Below are 26,175 nucleotides of genomic sequence, written 5' to 3' on the forward strand. Positions count from 1 at the left end.
ATAATCATTCACAACTTGTGATTAATTAAAATGTTTATCAATATACGAAGGCTTCGAGAATAAACTAAATTCATTTCATAAAAAAAAAACTATATTGAATAATATTAATAAAAATTACATAAATTAGTAGAGAGCAAACTACATGGTTTGAGCAACTCAAAATATGATTTTAGTGGAAATAATGAATGATGATTTTAGCTCTCTTGAAATTTTAGCTCTCTTAAATCAAAATTGAATTATTTTAAAATAGTCTTCATACTTAAATACTTAAATGACCAACCTGTATATGCTAGATCAATTTATATTTTTTTATGGATATAAAACATCAATCAAAATTAAATGGCCAACCTGTATATGCTAGATCCATTTATATTTTTTGATGGATATAAAACATAAATCAATCAAGAATTCATCAAAGTCTAAGATACACAAATTTTTGTTTATTCAACCGGCCGGTCCGATCCAGTTTTTATTACCTTGCTAATAAAGTAAAACAAACAATTTTTATAAAAAAATAGTTTTGCAGACAAAAGGGACGTAATATTTTAAAGTTTACATATGACAACAGGAATCACTTGATATATCACTAACCCTATCAAATGGCTTCAGGGCATACATGTATCCCACAAGTGATGGGTACCCTAAAAATATCAAATTGAAAATGACTCTTTAATGCTTCATGGTTTTCAATAAGCAAATTCTATAAGTTCCTTTATGCCAAACGAACAATGATCGGATGAATAAAATTTAACATCTGCATATTAGAACCAATAGAGTATCGTAGTACGCGCTATATTCAACATAATTCCTGTATCCATGCTTCTTAAACGCATGTAAAATAAAGGTTCTGGATCTCCCACCAAAACTTCCTTCTGGTTAATGAGAATCAGTAAGGCATCAGTTTCCACGATTGGGGCAGACGTTAGCAAAGTGGGATGGATCACCACAGGTAAAGCACCTTCTGCCAGAAATAGGATCCCCAGTGGCTGTCACAAATGTCCCACCAGAAGAATTAGATCCACTCCGACCCCTACCACGAGGTCCACGGCCGCCATTTCGACCACGGGTGGATGTTGAAACATTATTTGAACGTGTAGAGCCTCTTCCTCCACTGCCATTGTTAATGCTATCCTCCCATCTGTAATATAGAGGTGATGAGATTTACATAAGCAAATAGCTATCTCAATAACAAGCAATATGTTTTGTTCCTCTAAGCTGCTTGAGAGATATTACTCAGCACATAAAGAAACAGTGTGTCTTCAAAAATAATATTGAAATTAAGGTCAGCTTGTGTTATTTACGGAAGAAAAGAAATCAAGGTTGGAAGATTATTTATTCTACTTTATATACTCTAGACATCGCCAAGTGTCAATGATTTGATAGTTAAAATAATTTTGGCATGAATTAGGAGTTCACGTACACAAAGAAGCTGCACTCCTGTGATTGACATGTGTAGAACTTCCTGCCCCTGTTATTTGCTGTATTTGCAGTTCGCAAAACACCTGGTGCTCCACATGAGCTGCATGAAACAGAAGATTCTCCTGCATTGTGTAATGGTTTATTAAAAGAGACAATCCCTTAAATTTCAGTATTGATATTGACAGCTGGTAAACAATGATGGAAAAATATATTGATAAGTGATTTGCAAGAAAATCTAAATTTCTTTCCTAATCTTGAGAATAATTCAATTCTTATTTTTAAGATCCTAGTAAAATTTATATGTATGAACACAAATCATAATCTCAACTAGCGTAGCAATGAGATATAGAAATTATATGGATAAGACCTTTTGCCACTAGGTGGGGTCAATTATATGGATATACAAAGCCATGAAGTTTTACACTGAACCATGTCTAGTAATAAACTCCCTAGTTGACTCTCACTACTTGCTTGTTTCCCAATGTCCACACTAAAATGTCTAAGAGATACATTTCTTCTTTCTCTAGGCTGTCTACACTGTTATGGCATTTTTAAATTCTAGAGACCTTACCACTTTGTTGGTCCATTCCAGGCTGTTGAGCATTCCTGGAGCGTCGAGTCTGTGAAGGACAATCATTAGAAGAGTGCCCTGTTTCTTGACAGTGCAAACAAGCTGATTGCCTTGGGTTGGTATGATGGTTGTTTCCGGTTGCTGGAGTAGGTCCTCGAGCTCTTGCTGGAAAAAATGACAATGTATAATTATTGGATTATAACACAAATCCATGAAAGCAATTAGAATGGCAGTAAACAGGTTTAAAATGCATTCTACTCTGTCACTGATTTGTAACTGCGAAATTCTATAAAAGCTCATTTTGTGCTGAATAGCCAAAAGTAAAATAAAAATTGCCAAGCATAAAAACTTGCTTGAAGTCTGTAACAATATCCATAAATAAATCATAATATATCCTAAAAAAAATTTAATGTCATGAGTTTTAAATGCTTACAAATATTGCTCAGCCTATCAATTATCAAAAGACAGAGAATCAGAGAAACTTAGAAAATAAGGAAAAACCTAAAGAAGGGTACTCTAAAGGGAGTTTGTTTATGCCTATAAAGTGAGCAAGTAGAGCTATAACATTGATTAAACATAAAGTCAATCGCAATTCCACTCCACAAAAACCTAAGGGTCTGGAACCCAACTATATTCTGTCACTATTTGATGTAAGTAGGGAATAGAATGCAGAGGTATATTATATATACTATATAACATCCCAGTTTTATTTTATTTTTACAAGCAACTATATTAACAGCCCAATTGAATCTTTTTGATACTGATATCGATAGGTGGGAAGTAACCTTATATTGCTGACAATTGTATGTCATGTGCAGTTGTTATCATCAGACTAAACTATTAACACAATTGTTAAGTATGCTTGGATCTCAAGGTAGCTCAAAGGATGAGGTTGCCCTCACATATTTATACATTCAACAGTCCGGAAACTTAAGCAATGTGTGACTTCATACAAACTCCAACAACACAAATACCAACTTCAACACCCACCCTCACGCCTAGCATGGGTCTGGGTCAAATGCCCACATTGCAGTCTTTAACCCGGCTCAGATACCATGTTAAGTATGCTTGGATCTCAACCCCAAAAGCTAGCTCAAAGGGTGAGGCTTCCCTCACATATTTATACATTCAACAGCCCAGGAACCTAAGCAATGTGTGATTTCAAACAAACTCTAACAACACAAAATACCAACTTCAACAACAACCAAATTCAATTTAAACATAGCTTACACTGAGCCAATATTTAATCGGAAACAATATGTACAATCCAAATATACTTTTGTAAATGTTTCTAACTATTTAACCATCTATACAAACCTGGCATGCGAGAGCCAGTGCCACATATTTCCGTCAACTGTGTAAGAATCTCATCACAGCCACCAATGCAACCTATTAACACATGTATTTACAAAACGTTAGTGCTTCAACTTAAAAGGGTTCGAGTAACTCTCATATCAATGCGAATGAATGTATATGTTGAAGAATCAATATTTTGAAGAATCATTTTTTCTTATTCTTTTCTTTCCAATTGCTCCTTGGCCAAATGATAAAAATAATAATAATAATAATAAATTATGGGAAAATTCACTTTTCAAAGCATACAGACTTGCAATGAATTTTGTCACCAGATTGGGATTTAAAAAAAATGTAAAGGTTTAAGCTCCACATATATTTTTAAAAAGTTGGGAATGTAAACTCACAAATTAAAAGTATCAAGAAAATTCATCCTAAAAAGGACATGCACCTACCCAAATGGTTGACATTGTAGCTCGGTGGTATTTCCAGCTGCCGAAACTTGAATTGAATTAAGAAAACAGGACCTGTAACATTTTCTATAATTAGAGATTAAAATAATATCTAACACAAGACAAAGAACAAATAAATAAATAAATATATATATATATATATATATATATATATATATATATATATATATATATATATATATATATATATATATCAATCAGTTGACCTATACTATTGAGAGAGATATGAGAAGTGTATACAGAAAACAATGTGTTTCAACTACACCATGAGCTAAATACTTATATGACGAATGTAATGAATAGAAATTACGATTTCCCTAGTTATTATATTTTCATAGTACGCTGAACTTGAACATTGACATTTGACATACTATACAAGCTGAGTCATAGGTCATATGTGCCAATCTTATCATAAATATAGCCTATGCAAGAAGCTCCAAAACATTTATAAAAGCATCCAACAATTGATCCTTTACATTACAAAACTACAGATGATGTGATAAGTATCCAGTTACATGGGAAACCCTCCCCTAAGAGCTAGTTATCAAGGAGGGAGAACCAAACCACTTAAATATTCCATTAAGTATCTCATACTACTAGATGTCGCACATATACACCCTATAATATTGAAGTCCCTATCATAGTACCGCTCCTGAGAGCTAACGTCCCAACAGCTGCACTCTACGACACTTCACTCAGCCTTTCCGAATAGCCCCTTCATATGTAGCCTTTTATGAGATACTAATAACCAGCTTTGGCACCAATCAATATGTATTCAAGCACTTGGGGAGCCCTCTTTTAAAACTTAGCTATCATGGGGAAGGACCAAGCCACGTAAATACATGTAGAAGATAAAGGAAAGTAAATCAGAGAAATATCTCAACAGCTTTAATTACAATTCTAAACTTCCAATTTGCTTTAATTTGGTTAATTCTTCGTAGGAATTTCCATTCTTTCCCCCCTTAATCTCGATGCTATTGCCTTCTCGAGTTATTTTTTCATGAGAGGATCCTCATTCTTCCTTGACAGATACTAGAAGTGACCCCTCCATACTTAATTTGGCAAACTTGATATTTTGAACTTCGAAGTGTCTCAACCCACTTAATATATCCATCAAGATCTTCTGCACCACCTTAAATTTGAAATCTAAACTACCAGTCTACCATGATATTCACTTAATTCATCTTGACCAGAATCTACTTTATTGTCAACCGAATCATTCCCCCCCTGTTGGAAATCTTATATTACTCATCAATGTAAGTCGTCATATGAATTTCTCCTCCAACAAACCCACTCTATCAAACACCCTAGCTGTAACGAATTATTTGCTTTGCTAGCCTAAATCTTCTTCTTTTGGATCATCCAGGTAGTATCCAAAAAATAGAGCACCAGAGATAAAATGAATTCCTAACACAAACAATAGACTTGCTATGCCATAGACAAAAGTCTCTTACAAACAGTATTCTCTATCCACAATGCAGAATAACAGTATCATATACATAATTACAAACTTTCTATCACATAGTCTCCTAATAAATAACTTCCAGTAGTTTTTTTTCTATTCAGAATAGTCATTAATCAATTCTTCTACGAATTATTTCCTGGTCATAAATACTATCAGAGCTACTTCTCATGCTGCTTAGTGTACACATCCCAAGTATGTGACTTGGCTGGTTTATAGACCAATGGTCCAGCCTTGTGGATCCCACTATCAACCCTAAAGATATAATGTAAGATATCAGAGCTAGTTTTTCTAATATTTCAGAATTAAAGAAAAGAAAAAATCAACAGTTCACATTAAGTATGTGTTGGGTGAGCATATTCTAGTTTTACAACATAAAATTTTGCCTCCTTGAGTGCTCAGAAGTTTTTTTAATTTAAAAAGGAGGTAAAGAGAGAGAACCAAAGCCATGCATTAGCATGCAAATCACTGATGTACTTTTTCAATAAGAAGCTAATCAAGTATCTTGCTATATATAAAGTCACAAACCAGGAGTGCAATTGTTGCAAGTATTGGTGGTCACGACCGCTTCTGATATTGATCCAGGGAGCCAGACAACACTTCTACACTGTTTATGAGAAAGGCAAATTTATTTTAGTAGCAGTAGGTTATAATCAAAAGAAGGGACCGTGAGGGACAACACTTCTATGATGTATTGGCAATTCCAAGTCTAAAGCTTTTTTATAATTAACAAAAGACTGAAATAAAGAAAGGTCAAAAAACAAAAACCTGAGGATAACCCAAGCATCCAACCATAAATTTGCCATCCTGGTAGATGATAATATAATATTAAATTTAAATAAGATAAAAGATTTAAAACTACAATACCAAGATTATAATTAAGTATGCCCTCTTGCACAATGTACATAATATATAAACACTACAAAACTCACTAGTAATTCCAGGATAAATTATTTCATACTTCAATCTTATATCAACTAGATATATCGTGCTCCACTTGATTAACTGCCACATGTTTCATGTTGCAAACCATAAAATCCAACTACCTAACTTCCACAACTACATCCCTTCTTGTTGACAGTCCACTTGATTAACTGCCACATTAAAAGAATCCACAAAAATGGCCTAACTTTTTTTTTTTGAAACAACCAATGCTAATATTGTTCATACTCCCTCCATCCCAAGTTATAAAAACCCTTGACACTTTATACGCTTATTAAAAAAAGTTGGTGATAATTATTGTGTATGATTACAAAATTAACAAGTACCAGACAAACCATAAAAACCCTCTTTAAAATATCACCCAGCCACCAAATAAACATTAGAACCCCCTCCTAGACCTCATGAATACCACTATTTCCACCTAGGAAACCACAACTACCTATAAACATACTCGATTTTTCTTTAGCGCCATATCTGATTCTTGGCAAAGTCCACACCGCCGAACAACTTCCACAGTTGTATTTTGATGCTCGCTGCCAACTCTATTTGATCTGCAAGAGCGGATGAAGATCCATTAACATTTTATATATAGAAGAATCCATGAGGCCGAAGGTGAAGGGATACTACCTTTCGAAAAATATTGCCATGGCTTCTAAAAGTTTCACTTTATTTAATCTTGCCTGCGTACATTTACAAGTGATCAATTATTGAAGTACATGTTGTCCATAATCAGGAAAAAAAATCATATTAGCCAGATGGCATGGAAAACCTACTTAAATTAATTTTGTATCAATACCTCCGAAAATAAGTTTTAGGAGTATTTGCCAGTTTATTTTGCTTAAAATCCCCTTGATCTAAATGCTAAGACTAGTGGAGAAAAGCCACGGGCACAAGGCAAATGAGCACACAACACATCCTTCCCCACCCAAAAAAAATTTAAGGGAGCTATAATAATTGAAAAGGGATCGGATGCATATAATTCATAAAGGTTTGGTACAATACTTATACTGTGAAGACATTCTTCATTGGTGACATATGGCAATTAGATTTATATTGTTTCGTGTAAAGAGGAATGAGATTTATATACCAAGTTTCAAGAAGAAACATAACATAAGAATAGAAAGAACGAAATAGTGGCATACATCTAAGAAACAATCTTTCATCTGCTGCAAGCTAGTATCCAGGACTTCACCTTTGCTTTTATTCCCTTCACTGACCAATTTCATGTCGCGTTCCATAACTGCTCTTAGATATGGTTTCCATAGTTTATACCTGAAACCTCACATATAGAATAATAAAAATGCACAACAAAATTTGTGTTAGGTTCACTCTTTTACTACAAATCGCATATCCTAATCAAGTGACTAGGTATATAGATAGGATACTCGTGTGGAAAAGTGAATACTTAGGTGTAGCCATAGAGGAAAGTAGAAAATGTGAAATCACCTATTTCTCATTTGAGTTTGTGAGAATTTTTCGTATTTTTCATATCTTCTCACCCTTTCCTACTTTTCTCATTTTACTCCAATCTCCTATTTCTCATCTCCAACAAAATCGAACCATTTTGGGTGAAACTCGAACTTTGTGTTGCAAACCTAGAATTTGGTTTTTCCAAACTTTGATTATTTAGTCTTTAGATTATGTGCATTTTTACATATTCACTTCACAAATTATTGATCTTGTGTTAATATTTGCATGGTTATAGCATATCAAAGATCATGCCAGGAAGAGTAGTAACCATAGACCAAGTCTATTATTGATATATTCTTTAATCTCATTAGATAATTCATAAGGGTTCTAGACAAGGTCAAAAAAATATTGCAGGATCAAATATTGTAGTTTAAGGTTGATGGATCAAGTATCCATTTGTGAAATGTGTCAAGTTTAGCCAATATTTCCTTTATAAATTTGAATATTTTTGTATCTTACAATATTTTACTTAATGTAACCGCCACTAAATAATAGTAGTGTATTTTATCTTTCCCAGTCTTGAATTTCTTAATCAAATCCAAATTGTTTTGATTCTCAAGTTAGAACAAAAAAGTGCTTTCTTTAAAAAGAGCATAATGAAAGGATTCTATCTTGTCCCACATTTTAAAATATAAAGAAAAAAAATTCTAAAATCCCCAGTAAATACCTTATTAATGGTCTAGTTCTAACTTAAAACTTTTCTTGACCCCCCTCTATATCTAGCTATTGCCCACCCTTCATTGGTCTTAGATTTTTGGATTGGGGTTAACTTATAATTACAAAATCGGTTGTAGGTGAGGAACGTTCTTTATAAACTCTTTTCACACCTAATCTCTTAATGTGGGACTTCAGTTTTCCAAATACACATTCTCTCTCTCCAGTAATATTGGTTTGGGTGCTTAGATAATTACAAAACCGACTTGTCCAGTGGAGGTCATTCTTCTTCATTAACTCGTTTCACACCTTATCTCCTCTTAATGTGGGACTACAGTTTTCCAAATACACTTCCTCGCTCCAGCAATATTGGGTGTGTAGATAATATAGTGAGTGTTTTGGTGGATAAACTCTAATACCATATTAGATTTTTGGATAGGATCTAATTCAGCCTTACAAAACCGACTTGTAAGGTGAGGGTATTCTTTTTTATCAAAAAAAAAAGATTATGGCCTTGTACCTTTTACACGAGGGGCTAGAGTTTTTCCAACCTTATCTCAAGAAATCCTTATAAGACTGGGGAAATCCTCACTCCTTGAGCTGACTTTTAGAAATGGGTTAGGTTTAAAAATTCTAAGATAGTATCAAAGTTCCCAATCTAAGATACTCTTGATTTTGCAATTCATGGATCCTTGTCTAAATATTTCTACCCCATCCTAGGTCATATCCAATATTCAAAACCATCACATTTTACATACATGATTGAAACAACATGAGTGAAGGAATTTCAAGAAATAATTGTTTTCATTTTAGATATAATAAACAACCCAAACGATTACTTGTTGGTGAACTATTTACCACTTTTTGAAACCATTAACCAATGCAATCATTATGAGGACGAGCGAAATCTTGAACATCTCTATAGTTGAATGGTTAACTGTTCATTTGTTCCTAGACTAGAAATACATCTACCAAGAACTCTTCGATCTGATAACTCCAAAATTCAGTTCCACCTAAATTACAGTTTTTATCGTGAAAAGTTTACAAAATCAAGGCATCCCCTTGAGTGAGACAAGCGAGATTTTAAAAATAAAGGGAATTACTTACCCCATGTCATCATATCCCATAACAAGTGCCTCGCCCTACAGTAATGTCAAATCCATGTCAGTAAAAAGAATACAAGTTATGAAAAATATTGTACTTCATTATTTATTGCAGCACAATTACATCTTTGAGAATAAAATACACTAAAGCTACACAATTTTGAAAAAAGATTCTTCCAGCATTAACATGAAGAAAAACTTTGCACGAGTAAAACTTATATAATTCATAACATATTTGCAATAAATAACCATGCTCATGCCATTCTATTTTGCATATCTTTAAATGACAAGGATTTATAACATACAAGATAACCAATGCTCGTGTACCATGTTTTAGGGGAAATATTTTTATGCAGATTTCTGGTCTGTGATTATCTAATGTAATTGTATATTAGATTTTGTCAAAGTTAAGGCAGATTGCATATCAATTCTTGTTTACAAATATCATAGTTATTTCTCCTATAGAAGTTACGGTCATTTCATGTTCAAAGAAGTGAAGTTGTCAACCTAAACTATATGGTTGACATCTTAATGTATGCATTCAGTTACTGTTGGAAATTCCGCCTTCATTACGATCCACCCCTAATCGCCTAATAGTGACATTTGGCTTGTCTTCATTGCATTGCAACTTCCAACACCTCCATTTGTGTTGGGTTTGAAGGGTGGATTTAGTCTCACATTGTTGAAAGATATGTCATGTGTGTTTATAAAGTTTGGGGGCAACTCTCACCTTACAAGTCAGTTTTGTAGAGTTAAGTTAGGCCTGATCCATAATTCTAAGATGGTATCTCACTGTCTTAGCCTATCCTAGATTTGTTCTTGGGCTTCCTACAACGTCCACATTTCGGGCTAGTTGAGGCTTGAGCGTGAGGGGGCGTGTTGAAAATTCCTCCTTCATTGTGACTCACCCCTAGTCGCTCAATTGTGACATTTGCCTTGCATTCATGGCAACCCCCAACACCTACATTGTATTGGGTTTAAAGAGGTGGATTTAGTCTCATATTGCTTAGAGATATGACATGTGTAGTGTTTATAAAGTTTGGGCAACCCTCACCATACAAGCCGGTTTTCTAGGGTGGAGTTAGGTCAAATCTATGTAGCACCGACACCTCTGTAAAAAGGTGTGTTTGTGTCTATGTAGGTGGCAGACACCTGCACCGACACTTGTTATTACATTTAATTTATTCATTTTTTCAAATTATTGTTGGTGTCGCAGTGTCAGTGTCGGGGCCGCGTTCGGGGTGTTTGTGCTTCATAGAACCCAATCCATAAATCTTAGAGTTACTATCACAAATTTGTACAATAATGCTCCAACAGAGAACATAATATCACTTTTATTAGAGCGAAATAATCACAATGGTTCATTAATTACTTTCTATATCCTCTACTAACCTTACACGGTAACTTCTCATAACAGCAATAAAACAAGTCAACAATCCATGAAAAACGGAAGATTAGAGATCACTGACAGAAAAAAAATTCCCCTCAAAATCAACAATATGAGCTTACCAAATTAGTTGGTGTGAAACGCATGTTAGCATCCTTAGTTGCATAAAATCGTTCAAGCAGCTTCTTGATGTGATCATGCATTGTAGCATCCGTACCAATGCCCTCCTATACAATTGTCAATATTTAATGAAACATATTTTGACTTACGGGCAGGAAACGATGATACTGCTAATTATATGATTAAGTCCGTAAGATTCAATATCATTCTTGCCTTGTCCATACAACTCAGCAAATCTGCTTCACTAAGAAGAGGAGGTGGTCTGGTTACTCCTGGATCAAGGGTCAATGTTGTTGGAATGAACTGTAATATCAACAGCTCTATCATTAATTCTTATTTTTTGGACTGAGATGCAATTTGCATACAGTGCATTCAAAACCCATGGATTATATAAAAAAAATATATAGAAAAAGGATCTAAAAAATTATATTGATAAATTGGACTTAGTGATGCATATTAGGGGTGTTCGTAGTTCAAGAACCGCACTGAACTGAACCAAATTAGTGGTTCAGTTCAGTTTTTAAAAATTGCTTTAATAAAAAACCAATTAACTGTTAAAGCAGTTTCAATTCAGTTTTAAATTAGTTTTGAACCAGATTATATCTATAAACTAATTTACAATCAATTTCTAGTTATAAACTGGTTTAAAACCAGTTTATATTTAAAAGTCAAATTTATTTTATAAATTGCTTTCAAAATTGATTTTTTAAATTTATCTGCCTACTATTATATATAGTTAAGAAACTTCTCTCTTTTTTTTTTTGGCAAGTGGTTCCATCCCCCTCCCGATCGCAGTTGCGGGGGATCGAACCGTGGTTCTCCCTACCAAGTCCAGCGCCAATCACCACTGGACCAACTAACGATTGGTAGTTAAGAAACTTCTCTCTGCTTTGCCAAAGTTTGTCTTAAAAATTCCTACCCATATATTATTTTATTTATTTTTGAAAAATAACTTCATTGAGAGAAAAAAAGTTGTCAACACAATTTTATTAAAAGTAAATAACGAAAATTTTCCTAGTTAATTTAAAGTAAGTAACCACAATTTAATTTAATTTTATATATAAAATGAAAATGAACTTAGTTAACAATGAATTTTAATGGAGCAGAAACCAAAATAAAAAAGGATGACAGATGGGTTTGGCGCATAAAATAATAGAAGTGAATAAGTTCTGGAAAAAATTATTTTTAGATTTTTTTAATTTTTAGGAAAATTTTTTTTTTTAGATTTTTTTAATTTTCCAAGAAAATGTTATATTTAGATTTTTTTAATTTTCAAGAAAATAAATGTTTTTTGAAGTTTTTTGTGCTAAATTATTAGTTTTAGTTTTTTGTGCTAAACAAATATTTTCGAACCAGTTTATAAAACGAAACTGGTTCTAAACCGGTTATAAACTGAATTTGAATTGTTTAAATTAAATGGTTCAGTTCATTAACCATTTAAGTGGTTCAGTTTTTTAATGGTGCAAAACAATTCAGTTCTAGTATACAATTCAGTTATCCATATTTTTGAACACCCCTAATGCATATGTTCCCAAATCCCAACCATATCCTAAATAACTCCATTTATGAGAATATGCAAGGAAAAAAGATAATTTGTCTGGATGGAATTCAATGTGAACAAATTTTGCATAATTAGAATGTCGTTATGCAAATTGATAATAGTCCTTTATATGGTAACCATCATTTAAATAAATAAGAAAATGTGGTTTGATTTTAAAAAACCAAAGAGATCCTTGAGTTAAATTGATGAGAAGAAGGTAAAAATATAAAGTAAAATATACATAAGCTTTCTTAAACTTAATTGGCACTTTAACATGGATACTTAGGCCAACTACTTGCAACATGTATGCATGGATCATTTTATCTTCATTTACACATGAAGATAAAATTTGTCAAAGATCTAAATCTTCAGCATCGAATAGCCACTAAATGCTACGGTGAAGCTCACATAAGATTATCAGTAAGTACGATAATTTTTGTAAACCAATGATGCTGGGATTTATTTGGTGAAGAATTCAATCAAGAATCTGACAGTAAGGATAGTGAACAGCTTGCAATGGATAGAGTTCATAACAGAATTACAATGGAAGCTTAGATAAACAATATCAAGCAGTTTGGAAACTTTTCATTTTCTGTTATAACAGAACTCTGTTTTGGAAAGTTACAAACAATATCAATTCTATGAACTCTATCACAATGGAATAACAATAACTAGATACCATATGAAAAAAATAATAATAATAATCAACAAAATTCAAGGGGTGTAGCATATAATATGATGTAGTAATCAAAGACAAACCTGTTGGTCAATAGTATATGTTGGAATCACTGATCCACCCCAAGATTCAAAGCGATAGACATCCAAGTAGTTTTTCTGTTCAAATTAAAACCAGCCAATACCAAATAATCAGAACATGTGTAGCTTTCCCACACATTTATTGGAATTTGGTTTAAAAAACAGCAAGAAAATGCATATACATTTATTCACACTTCTAGGCAAATTTTAGTTATTCCCAAAAGAAACTCAATGATAGTCATAATTATATAGTTTCAATGTTTGTAAAATGACAAAAGTGAAGGTTTGATAGTAGCTACAACAAAAAATTATGGGCTTCAATAGTACAGAACAATGGAGGCAGGCAGCAACAATAAGTGGTCCGTTTTAAAATAGAAAAAGAACTTTTTAATGATTGAAATAGTAGTGTGGCAGAAAATTAAGAGCCAAACCGAGTTTCAAAGAGATGAGCTGAAAAAATTAAAATCATAATGGTTAGTCCATTGTAGCTATAAGGAATAAGGAAATCTTATCAATTTTGCTTTGACAATCTGCACAAGGTCGTTGATTGGACTGCAATTCATTCTCTTACGTTTTTTAGGAGAAAAGATGTTTTTTTTATTATTAATTTGACATTTTGCATTTAGGCAACGAAAGTTTGACCCCAAAAAGAAAAGGGTGTGAAGATAGAGATAGTTTTTGATAGAGGGCAATGAAATTCAATCATAAGATAATCATATTTTATATTTACAAAACACAGCAATAGGTTCTTCTATAGAGAAAGATGAGAAACAGAAAGAAAAATAAAATAATGCTTTCAATTAGGGGGTGTGAAGATAGAGATAGTTTTTGATAGAGGGCAATGAAATTCAATCATAAGATAATCATATTTTATATTTACAAAACACAGCAATAGGTTCTTCTATAGAGAAAGATGAGAAACAGAAAGAAAAATAAAATAATGCTTTCAATTAGGGGTGTTCACAGTATAGTTCATTAAGAGAACCATACTGTACCAAACTAAACCATAATAACAGTTTGCAAGAACCGAACCAAACCGTTTAATTTTGTTTTAAAACCGAACCGAACCAAATAATTGGTTCGATATACCGGTTTTTAATTCTGAACCGTACCAAACTATAAGTAGTAATACTCTAAGAGAACATTATGGTTATGGTGAATAGAACCGTTATTATGGTTATGGTGATAGAACCGTTATATTTTTATGAAATTTTTAATAAAAATTATTTTAGATTTTTTAAAACCACTTTTATAAATATATTCTATCACTAATATATAATATATAGTATTTAAATTTAAATTAATTTAAATTAAAATCTCAAATTTATTAAAAAATTAAAAATTATTAAAAGTAATATTGTTCAGATTAATTTTTCAAAATCTTTCCATAAATATAAACTAAAAATAATGTTATGCTTGTGCTGATTGCCTAAAGAAAAACAATATATAAACTACCGGTATTGTTATAATCTTGAGAGATAATCTACCAGTATATAACAAAATCTATCAATAAGATAGAGATGTTAAATGCAATATAAGAAACAGTAATGTTCACATGAAAAAAAAAATTCTTTACTTAATTGAACCTTCAGGTTGTTTTTTACGACACTGATTACCTATATAAAAAATTTAATATTAAATATTATTATTAGAAAAATTTATTTAAAAAAAGTAACTTTTTCATAATTAAAATAAAATTTAATATTAAAAAATTAATTTGGAGAAAATATCACTTAACTAAAGTTCTAACATAATCAAGTAATACCATACCATACCATAAACATGGTTAATTAATAACGGTTCAGTTTGATTAGTTTTTGGTTCTGTTAACGGTTTAGTTCGGTTATCGAACTGTTTGATAAGCTATGGTTCGGTTCATAAACTAAAGATAACGGTTCAATTTTTTAACAACAGTTCGGTTCAGTTCTGTAGTTCAGTACACTTATATGGATTTTTTGAACAGCCCTACTTTCAATATTCACTGTATTATTATTAAAAAAATAACCTACAGAAAAATTTCTTCTTGAAGGGTTTTCCCTTGATCACAAATTTGAAATTTTCTGAATGCCCACTTTCAACAATTGCACTGTATCTTCTTAAAAAAACATTTTCCCTTTATCTAGTTAAGTTTCCTCAACTAACCAACTACACTAACTAATTTTGATTCCTCTTTTTTCTACCCTTTGATAGGATCAATTTAATATCTAAATAGGAAAAATAACAGAAACAGAATGATATAAGAAAATACTGACTTTTATTTGAAGTTCTCTAGAGTTCAAATGGGATCTAGGGTTACAAATAAAAGTAGAAAGCTGTAGAAAAAATGCAGAAAAGATAGAAACAGAATGGAGGCTCTTAGAGAGGCCTAGTCTCTCCCATGTGGTATATCCACTACTAATTTCTGCCTATCTAACAAACTAGCTGCTGCAATCATTTATTCAGAATCCTAGGACAATTCCCCCACTCACAGGCTGCCAGCTGTAAGCCAGCTGTGACAAGCCATGTGCAGCAAATCTACTCAATATTCTGTTCTCTCTCCTTCCCTTTTTGTCTTTTCCTAACATAGAATTTACCAAATCTACCAATTCCCTCCCCTTCAAAACTATCCTTGACCTCAAGGATAAAGTCTGGAAACTCTTCTTTTATCTTACTCACTAGTTCCCAAGAGTTTTCAAAATCTGGCAATGTTTTCCATTTGATCAACACCTCCAGTTCACCCTGCTTATTCCTCCTTTCTTCCATAACTTTCTCAGGCAAGGGCTCAAGCTGCCAGTCTTCATTCATGCAGGAGGGTAATGGTTGGGGCATAACAGAAGGAATTACAGCCTTCTTCAGCAATGATACATGGAAGACAGGATGTACCTTGGTGTCTTCAGGCAGTTTGAGCTTATAGGCTACAGCACCAATCCTCTTGATTATCTCATAAGGTCCATAATATCTTGGGCTCAACTTTTGGTTCAATCTCTGGGCCAATTTCTTCATTTTGTAAGGCTGGATTTTTAGAAAAACCATATCTCCAACTTCATATTCTACTTCCCTCCTATGTTTATTTGCCTGAGTTTTCATCACATCTTGAGCTTTGCACAATTGATCCTTCAGCTCCTTGATCATTATGTTTCTTTCAGCTGTGAGCTTATTCACCTCATCTACTACTGAAGGAGGAGTATCACCTCTGATTAACACAGGGGGGGGTCTACCATAAAGGGCTGCAAATGGTGTAGTTTTAAGTGAAGCATGATAGTTGGTGTTGTACCAATATTCTGCCCAGGCTAACCACTTGGGCCACTGCTTAGGCTTCAACCCTGTTACACATCTCAGGTAGGTCTCCAAACATCTGTTCACCACCTCTGTCTGGCCATCAGACTGAGGATGATATGCACTGCTGTATTTCAACTGAGTCCCAGCCTGCTTCATTTCACCCACAATCTTCTCTATCTCATTTTTTTGGTAGAAGGGATATCTATAGGGTCTCAGATTAGGAATAGTTGCTCCAGGCTTTAGGATGATAGCATGATCATGCTCCCTAATAGGTGGTAGCCCATTAGGTAGATGGAATACTTCTTCAAACCTGTCCAGTAATGTCTTCCATTCATCATCCTCTACTGCTGCATTTTCTCCTTCAGCTTGCACAGATTCTACCAGCATTCCTCTTCCTTCATCATTCAAGGCTTTCAACATTTCTTCCATAGAAGCTTGTTTGGTACTTAGTATAGGGTCACCAAAAATACAATATTCAATCTCCTCCTGCTTCCATTTCAGACATAACACACCAAAATTTGCTTCAATGCTGCCCAAACTGGCCAACCAATCCATCCCCAACACCAATTCAGCTCCACCTAACTCCATTAAGAAAAAATGTTGATTAAAGTCAACCCCTTGCACATTGAAACTCAGCCCTTCACAAACACCTTGATATTTAACCCTCTCTCCATTTCCCACCTCTATGACATAGGGAGGAGTCTCCATCAACTGTATGCCCATTCTCTCTACCAGCCTAGCATCAATGAAATTACTAGTTGCCCCTGAATCAATGAGGGTTATCAACTTCTGTCCTTGTACGGTAGCCCAAACCTTGAAGGATTTATTAGAAGTGAACCCTTGCTTGCTCTGCAGTGACAAATGTAAGGTTTTGAGTTCTGTCACTAATTCCTCCACTGCCTCAGTTTGAGTACTAACTCCCCAATTCCCCTCTTCTTCCTCACTACTAATCTCACACAGCTTGAAACTCATATGCTTAAATTTGCATATGTGCTCCCGATTCCATTTGTCACCACACTTAAAGCACAATCCCTTCTTGCTCCTCTCCTCTAACTCAGCAGGATTCAATCTCCTTCCTTTGTATCTCTCATTTGCTCCTCCACTGATGTTCTCACCATCCTTCTTAGAGCCACCTACTTCTATAGGATCTTTGATTTTCAGCAGTCCTCCTCTATCCTTCCACGAGCTCCCCTTCTTTTGGCAAACTTCATTTTTCTCTTCAATTAATAATGCTCTATCCATGAGGTCAGATAAACCTTGACTCTCATAGAGCTTTAGTTCAGCCTGAATCTCCTCCTTCAAACCATTCAAAAAAATGGAATCTAACATTATTCTTTCCTCTCTTCTTAAAGGAGCTACTAACCTCTCAAACTTCTCCATATACTCCACAACAGTCCCTTTTTGTTTCAAACTCAGCAGGGGGCCCATCGGGTTTTGCATCATACCCGGTTGAAATCTTCTCATCACCGCAATCTTAAATTCCTCCCAAGTCCTTAGTGGTGCTTGTTCTTCCCACCACTGATACCAATTCAAAGCTCTATCCTCCATAGCCAGTACCACTGCGTCTAGCTTGTCACATACTCGTATCCCATTCAAATGGAAGTATCTCTCTACGCGAACCAGCCAACCAAATGCGTCATCTCCCTTAAAGATTGGAATTTCCAATCTTCGTTTGTTTCCCAAAAACCTAGACCCATTTCCGCCACCGTGACGACGAGTTCTGGGTCGAGAATCTCGTGACACAGTGCTTCTCTCACTTCCTTCCTCATCGTCGTACTCGTGCTCGCTCCCATATCTATGTGTCCTTCGTGGTCGATCCTGAAGCAGTTGGCGTATCTGCTCCATCGTGACTTGGGGTTTCGCTTGTTGTTCTATAACCAGCAGTCTGATTTGATCTAAGGTTCCTTCAAAATTGTTCATTCTCTGCTCCATCGTGTCTACTCTATTTTCCATGATGCTCCTTGTATTGACCATTCACAAACTGATGAAACCAAGGCTCTAGATACCAAATTGATAGGATCAATTTAATATCTAAATAGGAAAAATAACAGAAACAGAATGATATAAGAAAATACTGACTTTTATTTGAAGTTCTCTAGAGTTCAAATGGGATCTAGGGTTACAAATAAAAGTAGAAAGCTGTAGAAAAAATGCAGAAAAGATAGAAACAGAATGGAGGCTCTTAGAGAGGCCTAGTCTCTCCCATGTGGTATATCCACTACTAATTTCTGCCTATCTAACAAACTAGCTGCTGCAATCATTTATTCAGAATCCTAGGACAATTCCCCCACTCACAGGCTGCCAGCTGTAAGCCAGCTGTGACAAGCCATGTGCAGCAAATCTACTCAATATTTTGTTCTCTCTCCTTCCCTTTTTGTCTTTTCCTAACATAGAATTTACCAAATCTACCACCCTTCTAATCTTATATAAATGCAACATATTTATTGGGACTTCATATATTTGAGGAAGAAAAAACATTTCATCTCATCAAGAAATCCACATAGGAGCAATTGAATGTTATCTATTCTCCAATAATGGCAGCAGGAAATTGGGGAACAATGCAAGTATTTGCTTTTTATAAGCACTAATAAATTATGGTTTATCTTAAGTCGTCCTAATCTCATATATAAGCTCCAAAATTTTAGTCTACAATAACTAAAAACTTGTTTGGTTTCGAAGTGCAAAAAAAAATTGCTACACCGCAAAAATTCTTGTCTAAAGCATGTTTATGAAATAAATAAATCAACCAAGTCAAATCACATAAATTCTTGAAGCGGAATATATACATAACATGACTGAGAAATCTCACCTCTAGAATTACCCTCCCACATGCAGAAAACAGTTCACCAGCAATATCAATTTCCACTGTGGTTTCAGCTCCTACGGCCGCCTTTGAGACACATGCCAGATAGTGGCGAACAACCAACTCATATATATTCTGTTGTCATTCGAGAAATAACATGAATATGATGAATGTCCAGTAAAATGAAGGATTTAAGAGTAAAAAAATGGTAAGCATAAGCAATTGTGTCTGACACGGTGGTTTTGGCTCCATCCTGATTCTCCAGCAGAAAATTTAGTCGGATGAATGGGGGGATGGGCCTTGTCGTCATGTCCACCACCTCTAGGGTTTCTCCAAAGTCCAGTCTCAGGGTCTAACAACCGTTGAGCATATGTTCCCCATTCAGGATGTCCTTGTTGTTCTTGAACAATTGCCTACAATTAAACGAGATAAAAATACAAAGAGGAATAAAGGTCAGACACTACAGAAAAAATAAATAGATTAATAAGTATTAAAATAGAATTCATCACTACTGGTTGTTATTTTAGATTACTTTCTAGAATATTTTGCCATGTGGAAGCTTGTGATAGGCGCTGTTACAACTGCTCAAGCAGTCAGTTACAGGGGTGTAGTTTAACCCCTTTGATTGGTGTAGAATAACAAAGGATATAAATGTCCTTGTAATCAGTTTTACATATAACAGATAATATAATTCTATTTTTCAGTGAGATGAAATCACATCTCATTTTGTTATGGCATTATAGAGCTTAGGTTCGATCATGGTGAGTTCATGGAGAATTCAGAGAAATTAGATGAAAAGAATTGTCTAGTGTGGCATCAACAATCTGAACCAGTTGTGAAAGCTCACAATCTTATGGTTTCTTGTATTTTGCTGAACTTTCAGATCAGTACATTATTAATAGGTTAAGAACTCCGTTGTGGAAAATCATTTGTATCTTACATGGCTTCAACAAGATCAGTGGTTGCTTTCGTAGCTTCGATCAACAATCAACAATGCAATTATGACTCGAATTCTTGGATACAGGCGTGCTTCACAACTTTGGGGGCATATCCATGATCAGTTTCAGAAACACACGAGTGTGCGTGTTCGTCAATATCAACCTAAGATGCGGGCAACGACGCTTGATGATCATATTGTTGAGGATTATCTTCTTCATATCAAACTTCTTGTGGATTTGCTTGCCTCCTCCTCAGCAACACATTGATGTCGTTCTTGAGGGCCTACCTTGTGATTATGGTCCCGTAATTGAGAGCAAGTTTGGAGATATCTAATTAGAAGAATTTGAGGCACTCCTTATTGCAAATGGGATGTGTGTGTCAAAGTACAACGAGCAAATTCAAGAATAACTCTGCTTCAATCAATCTCACGCAGGCCAAGAGCTCTTTTAATTCGTCCTCCTCGCCTCAAAATTCATCTTCTCAAGCTAACCGCATTGTTGATCATACCTCAGTTTAGAATGGATTTGGATCTTAGAATCCTAACTTTGGTGGTGGTTCACGAGGTTGTGGTGGTCGTGAATGTGGCAGGGGACGATTTGTCAATATCCAGTGTCAAGTTAGTTTTTGCTTTAGTCACATAGTTTCTATGTGTTATCATCGTTTCAATGATCAGTAACAGGCTCCAATTTCTTGACTTTTATGGATACTTCACAAGGTTTCTTAGATTTTCCTTCTCAAGGAGGAGCTCCACCTTATGGTTTTGTCATCCCTTGGGTTTGTCCTCCAATTCAACCTTATACCAGACCTAGTTCAATCCTTAACCTAATGCAATGTTAACCAATACTATTCCCACAACCCATGTTGCTTGGTTCCCAGATTCAGAGCCTCTTTTCAAGTCACCAACATCAACCAAAACATCCAACATTAGGTTCCTTTCGAAGGTCCGGGCCAAATCTTCATAGGAAATGGACAAGGGTTGAAAATTTTCATCTGGTCTTTCTCATTTTAAATCTCCTATTTAAAATAATTCCTCTCTTGTATTACAAAACCTTCGTCGTGTTCCTTCTACTATCAAAAACTTAATAAATGTTAGTAGGTTTGCAAAAGACATTAGTGTTTTTTGAGTCTCATCCTAATTATTGTGCTGTCAAATCTCAGGCCACCAATGAAGTTCTACTCCATGGCAGTGTGGGTCCTGATGGTATCTATGAGTTTCCTCACCTCAATTTCCAATCCAATGCACCATGTTTGGTTAGCAGTCCTACCCCTACGATAGGCACTAGTAATGAATCCCAAAATGTAACAAAATCTCCTTCTACTAGTGCTCACTGCTCAATACAATTGGCATCTAAGATTAGGGCATCTCAATCCCCGTACCTTGAAAAGTTGTTTTTGACCTATGTAATATGCCATTTCTTAATAAAAACTCTTCCATGTTTTGTTCGGCTTGTTGTATGGGTAAAGCTCACAATTACATTATTCTTGTTCACTCATACAATACATGACACCTTTAGAATTGATATATAGTGATTTATGGGGTCCTGCTCCTTCTGTTTATGGCTTTCCGCTAATCAACTCAAATATTATATAACATTCATTTATCCTTCACTAATTCACATGGATTTACCTTAATATAAGTTTGATTCTCTCCAAATGCTTATACAATTTAAAAGTATGGTTGAACTACAGTTTGGTTACAAAATCAAGTCAATTCAAATAGACTGTGAGGGAGGGGGAGAGTTCATACCCTTCCCCAAGTTCTTATCTGACCTAGGGATCATTCATAGACTCACTTGTCCTAACACTAATCACCAAAATGGCGTAGTTGAGCGCAAACACAGACACATTGTGGATTTGTGATTAACCTTATTGAATCACGCATCTCTTCCTATATGCCTTTCTTGCAATTATTTACCAAATAAATAGACTTCCCACAGTCTCTCTAAATATAGTTATTTCTTATGGCGTTTTGTTCAAACAAAATCCTTATTTTCAGTTCCTTAAGGTGTTTGGAGTGCTTGTCTCCCCTTGCACAGACCCTACAACACTTAAAAAATTGATTTTAGTCTCATGAGTGTTTGTTACTTGGTTACTCTATCTCTCATACAGGGTAAAAATGCCTATCTCCAATTGAAAGATTTTATATCTCAAGATGTGTAGCTTAATGAGTTCAGGTTCCTTTACAAAGATCTATTTGTTCATGTCTCTCCAACCTATATCTAATCCTGCTCATCACTCCCTTAGTCCTATTTCTCTTGTGCCCACTCCCACTCCATCTCCTTCATTCAATACTCATGTATCTCCCTCTATTAGGTCCAACAACAACTCCATCTCCTTCATTCAATACTCATGTATCTCCCTCTATTAGGCCCAACAACAGTCTCTTACTTGTATCTTCTACAGGCACTTTAAGCCAAGCACACTCTCCTCAATCAACTTACAATATTCCTACTTTATCCTCACCTCCACTTACTCAAATATCACACCCTTCTCTCAAACCACTCCATCTCAACCTTTGTTATTATCACCATGACTATCTCAATCCACTCCTATGGCCTCACCCTTCCCCCGCCTCATCTTCTATTATTTTTTTATTTTTTTATTTCCTCTCATATGGTATTCATCTCTTTCTTTTTCTTCTTTCTTTTAGGCATTTCTTTTTCCCTTATTTAAAATCATCCCAAATAAGGTATTCATCCCAAATAACCCAAGTGAAATGTCGTAATTTAGTATAGTGGCTTCAAAAGTCATATTATCCTAACTTATTTGAAATCAAACATTCTATGAGTGTATGTTACAAAGTATTAAAAAAATCATGACAAAGAAAACTCATGTGAAATATTTTCTAATGATATATTATTTAATTCAATCTTATCCAACCCACTCTTTATGTATCTACAAGTAGTCATATACTCATACAGTATTCTAATGAATTTCCAGCAACATGGAAAGTGATAAACACTACATATTTCATTGTTTCCACCTTAATACTGACATAGAGAACTCCTCTTCAAAGTCATTGTTAAAATTATTGTAAATAGGGTAATTGTCGTATTTAGGCATTTGTTTATTAATTAATCATACAAAATACTCTTCATGGTGTAATTGAGACATGCAGATTCACTCAAATTCCTTTTCAATTTCATTATTTCAACAACCATAATTTGTTTAACCCATTTTATTTTATTTGTAGTTTATAACACAGACAAACAGTTCCAAAACTTCATGTCACACAGCATGTTCTCCAAATCTATCGAGAATGGCGAACTAGTAACTGTAATAATTATTTGTGCTAGGATCAGAAGTTACCCACACGCAAATCAGTCCTTGAAGAAAAATTATCAGTTTCAGTACGAGGATAACTAATGAAACCACCTTGGTAAAGTTCTTCTGCCACCTATAAAGAATTTAAATAAGGAATAAGAGTAAGATGCATATAAAAACATGTTGAGTAGTTTAATGTGTTTGTTTGTCACTAATTGTAAGCATGTTATTGCATAGTTTATTGCGTTTATTCACCACATTGTGGCAAATAGAGAAAAAGGTAAACAGAAAACAATTGTCCAATGAATAAATACAATGGCATAGTTAGAGATTCATTAAGTCATAAGTTTTTTTGGAATTTTTCTTTGGCATCGTCTACAAATGCATTACTTAATTTTATATATTCAAAATTGTGAAGTTAGTCTACTTTGAACAGCATAAATCATCCAGAATGAGTTGTAGATTTAAATGCGCATTACTTATAACTACAACACGAACAATGAAATAAATGGACTCTCAACATTTACTAACCTTCATTGTATGCTCAGAGCTCATCCGAAAGTATCGTGAAGCCCGTTTCTCAAGCTCAATAGTACTCAGAGGATGGGGAGGATACTTAAGCTTCTCTTGTTGCCTAACGTTTGTCACCTAAATGGTAATAATATGTACCATTAGTAAAAAGGTTGAGTTCAGTATATGTCAAGCCACAAAATTTAGGGAAGAGGTACCGTTGCAGTTGGTTCCTCGACGCACATCTCATATATTATGACAGCACATGTATAATCAAACAAATGCCCACGTCTGCCAAGTGAATCCAGATTATAAGTAGTTAGTAAAACTCAACAAGAATTATGAACACACCAAAAGCTTTGCATACTACCCCCAACTGAAATTAGCAGTGCCTTCATCTGATCTATGAGAGCAATTAATTGACCAAAATTCTTCTGGTTCATGTGCTTGAATCTCCCAATATCTTTCCACAACAAATCCAAGCGTAGGAAACTGTAGTAAAAATGAAGGTAAAATGGAAACTCTAATCAGCCCATACCAATTTAAGCATAAAAACTACACAATGTTGCCATATTGTCAACATAAACCCACCTGGCAAGGGCCGTAACTTAAGACAGTATTTCTGCCATCTGTAACAGTATCTATGTTAAAAGCATCTTTCATTAACATGGTCTGAAATCTGGTGAATGAAGCGCCTATACGAAGATCAATTTCCTAAAACAACAACAAAATTAACCATCCTCACAAAGTGACAATATCAATTACCATATGTTGGTCACTAGTATAGAGAAAGTGATAGAAATAGAATAGAAGCCAATAATATCAGATTATTGTTTCAATTGGAAAAACAGAATCCAATAATCAGAAAAAATGCAACTCACCTGCCTAGCATCCACGGCATCAGCAAACCACTTATTTGGCTCGACAAGATTTTGCACGGACTGAAAGATTTCGCTGCATCAAAGCAGCAACAAGCAAACATTATGAAACATCAAAGATACCTGACACAAAACTGACGCATCGACATTGACCATTAGACATTGATAATAATTTAAGGGTGTGTTTGGACTGGCGGTGAACAGAATTGATTCAAGCAGAATTGAGTTTAGTAGAATTGATTTATGTTTGAATACATTTATGTAAAAGTGAGTTGAATAATAAATTACAGTGTAAAAATCATCCATAATCAATTCTGGAGGCAGAAGCTACAAATTCTAGCTTCAAGTAGAATCAATTCTGGAGACAAAATCAATTCTACTTTTGTCTTTCCAAAAGTCTTAAAATCATCGAGAATTGATTCTACACCTCTACCAAACATGCACTAAGAAACCAGAAGTTATTAAACTAATGTGTTACATTACACATGTGACAATAAAAATAAAAATAAAATCAACTAGAACCATCGTGATACGGCAACAAACCTGGGGATCAATGCCGAAAATCGAGCCCTCTTGATAGTGAGATGAGGATTTACCGCAGTACATACGTCTACAACTTCAAACGCAATATTCTCACCTTCCCTGTCGCAATCGAGCCACAAAACAAGCCACTGACACCGCCTAGCTTCTTCCTCTAGTGTCCTCTTAATATCCTTTTTGTCCTAGGGTTAACAACACAAAGCAAAATTGCACAGAGAATCAGCGATGTTGAATAGCGAGAAACATTTAAATAATGAAGAAATGAACTGACCTCGGGAACCGTTTTATGGACAGGAGCCTGGAAGAGATCGGCGGGATCGCAAGAGTGCCATTTGCGGTAACGCGTATCGAACTCTAGCTCCATGAGATGGCCAATGACGGAGGTGAAGAGCATTTTACAGGGTTGGTCGCGAATGGTGTAGTCGAACTCGAAGATCTTGTTGTAACGAGAACGACCGTCTCTCACTCGAAGGCCTCCTGGGTTCCTTGAAAGTATGGCGGCCACCGCTTTCGCTACCGACGGCTTCTCCGCCACGTTAAGGACGGTGACGCTGCGCCCAGCCATTGGTTACTGAAACCCGCCGCCGATTCTGTCGGGTATTGACTTTCCCGCCCAAATGTGTGAGTGTGTCTGTCAGTCTAGGCGTTCGGCAGAGGGAGTGGATACTCCAAAAAAAAATTTGAAAATTCAATCAACGGGAGTCTTCGATTATAATAAGTGGAGTAAGGTCAAATTGTTACATGCGGAATTAATGGTTATTCTCTCCATTTTTCTCTCTACCAATTTTATTTT

At 34.8% G+C, this 26,175-nt stretch overlaps 2 protein-coding genes across 2 annotated transcripts; both read right to left on the reverse strand.

The window, feature by feature from the left end:
• Positions 1-291: 291 nt before the first annotated feature.
• Positions 292-26,175, reverse strand: LOC131629764 (DNA topoisomerase 3-alpha-like). The gene is made up of 24 exons (XM_058900544.1): positions 25,654-26,175; positions 25,386-25,564; positions 24,846-24,918; positions 24,556-24,678; positions 24,335-24,456; positions 24,183-24,255; positions 23,986-24,102; positions 23,504-23,587; positions 19,485-19,664; positions 19,258-19,386; positions 13,194-13,268; positions 11,108-11,197; positions 10,897-11,001; positions 9,392-9,426; positions 7,303-7,432; positions 6,788-6,840; positions 6,612-6,711; positions 5,987-6,025; positions 5,747-5,825; positions 3,739-3,810; positions 3,308-3,379; positions 1,991-2,155; positions 1,421-1,541; positions 292-1,138 (listed from the first exon to the last, which is right to left on the reverse strand). The coding sequence occupies exons 1-24, from the start codon at positions 25,945-25,947 to the stop codon at positions 898-900; spliced, it is 2,751 nt and encodes a 916-aa protein (XP_058756527.1). The 5' UTR covers positions 25,948-26,175; the 3' UTR covers positions 292-897.
• Positions 15,428-19,226, reverse strand: LOC131629765 (uncharacterized). The gene has a single exon (XM_058900546.1). The coding sequence runs from the start codon at positions 18,420-18,422 to the stop codon at positions 15,705-15,707; it is 2,718 nt and encodes a 905-aa protein (XP_058756529.1). The 5' UTR covers positions 18,423-19,226; the 3' UTR covers positions 15,428-15,704.

Source organism: Vicia villosa, unplaced genomic scaffold (genome assembly GCF_029867415.1).
Source record: "Vicia villosa cultivar HV-30 ecotype Madison, WI unplaced genomic scaffold, Vvil1.0 ctg.000605F_1_1, whole genome shotgun sequence".
NCBI classification, from domain to species: Eukaryota; Viridiplantae; Streptophyta; class Magnoliopsida; order Fabales; family Fabaceae; genus Vicia; species Vicia villosa.

What these genes read in the sequence shown, in the direction of transcription:
- LOC131629765 (XM_058900546.1), bottom strand. Translation starts at nt 18,422, where the DNA reads ATGGTCAATACAAGGAGCATCATGGAAAATAGAGTAGACACGATGGAG.
- LOC131629764 (XM_058900544.1), bottom strand. Translation starts at nt 25,947, where the DNA reads ATGGCTGGGCGCAGCGTCACCGTCCTTAACGTGGCGGAGAAGCCGTCG. An exon ending in TCGAGGAACCAACTGCAACG is followed by an intron (nt 24,103 to 24,182) that starts GTACCTCTTCCC and finishes ATTACCATTTAG; the next exon opens with GTGACAAACGTTAGGCAACA. An exon ending in GATGGAGCCAAAACCACCGT is followed by an intron (nt 19,387 to 19,484) that starts GTCAGACACAAT and finishes GAATGACAACAG; the next exon opens with AATATATATGAGTTGGTTGT.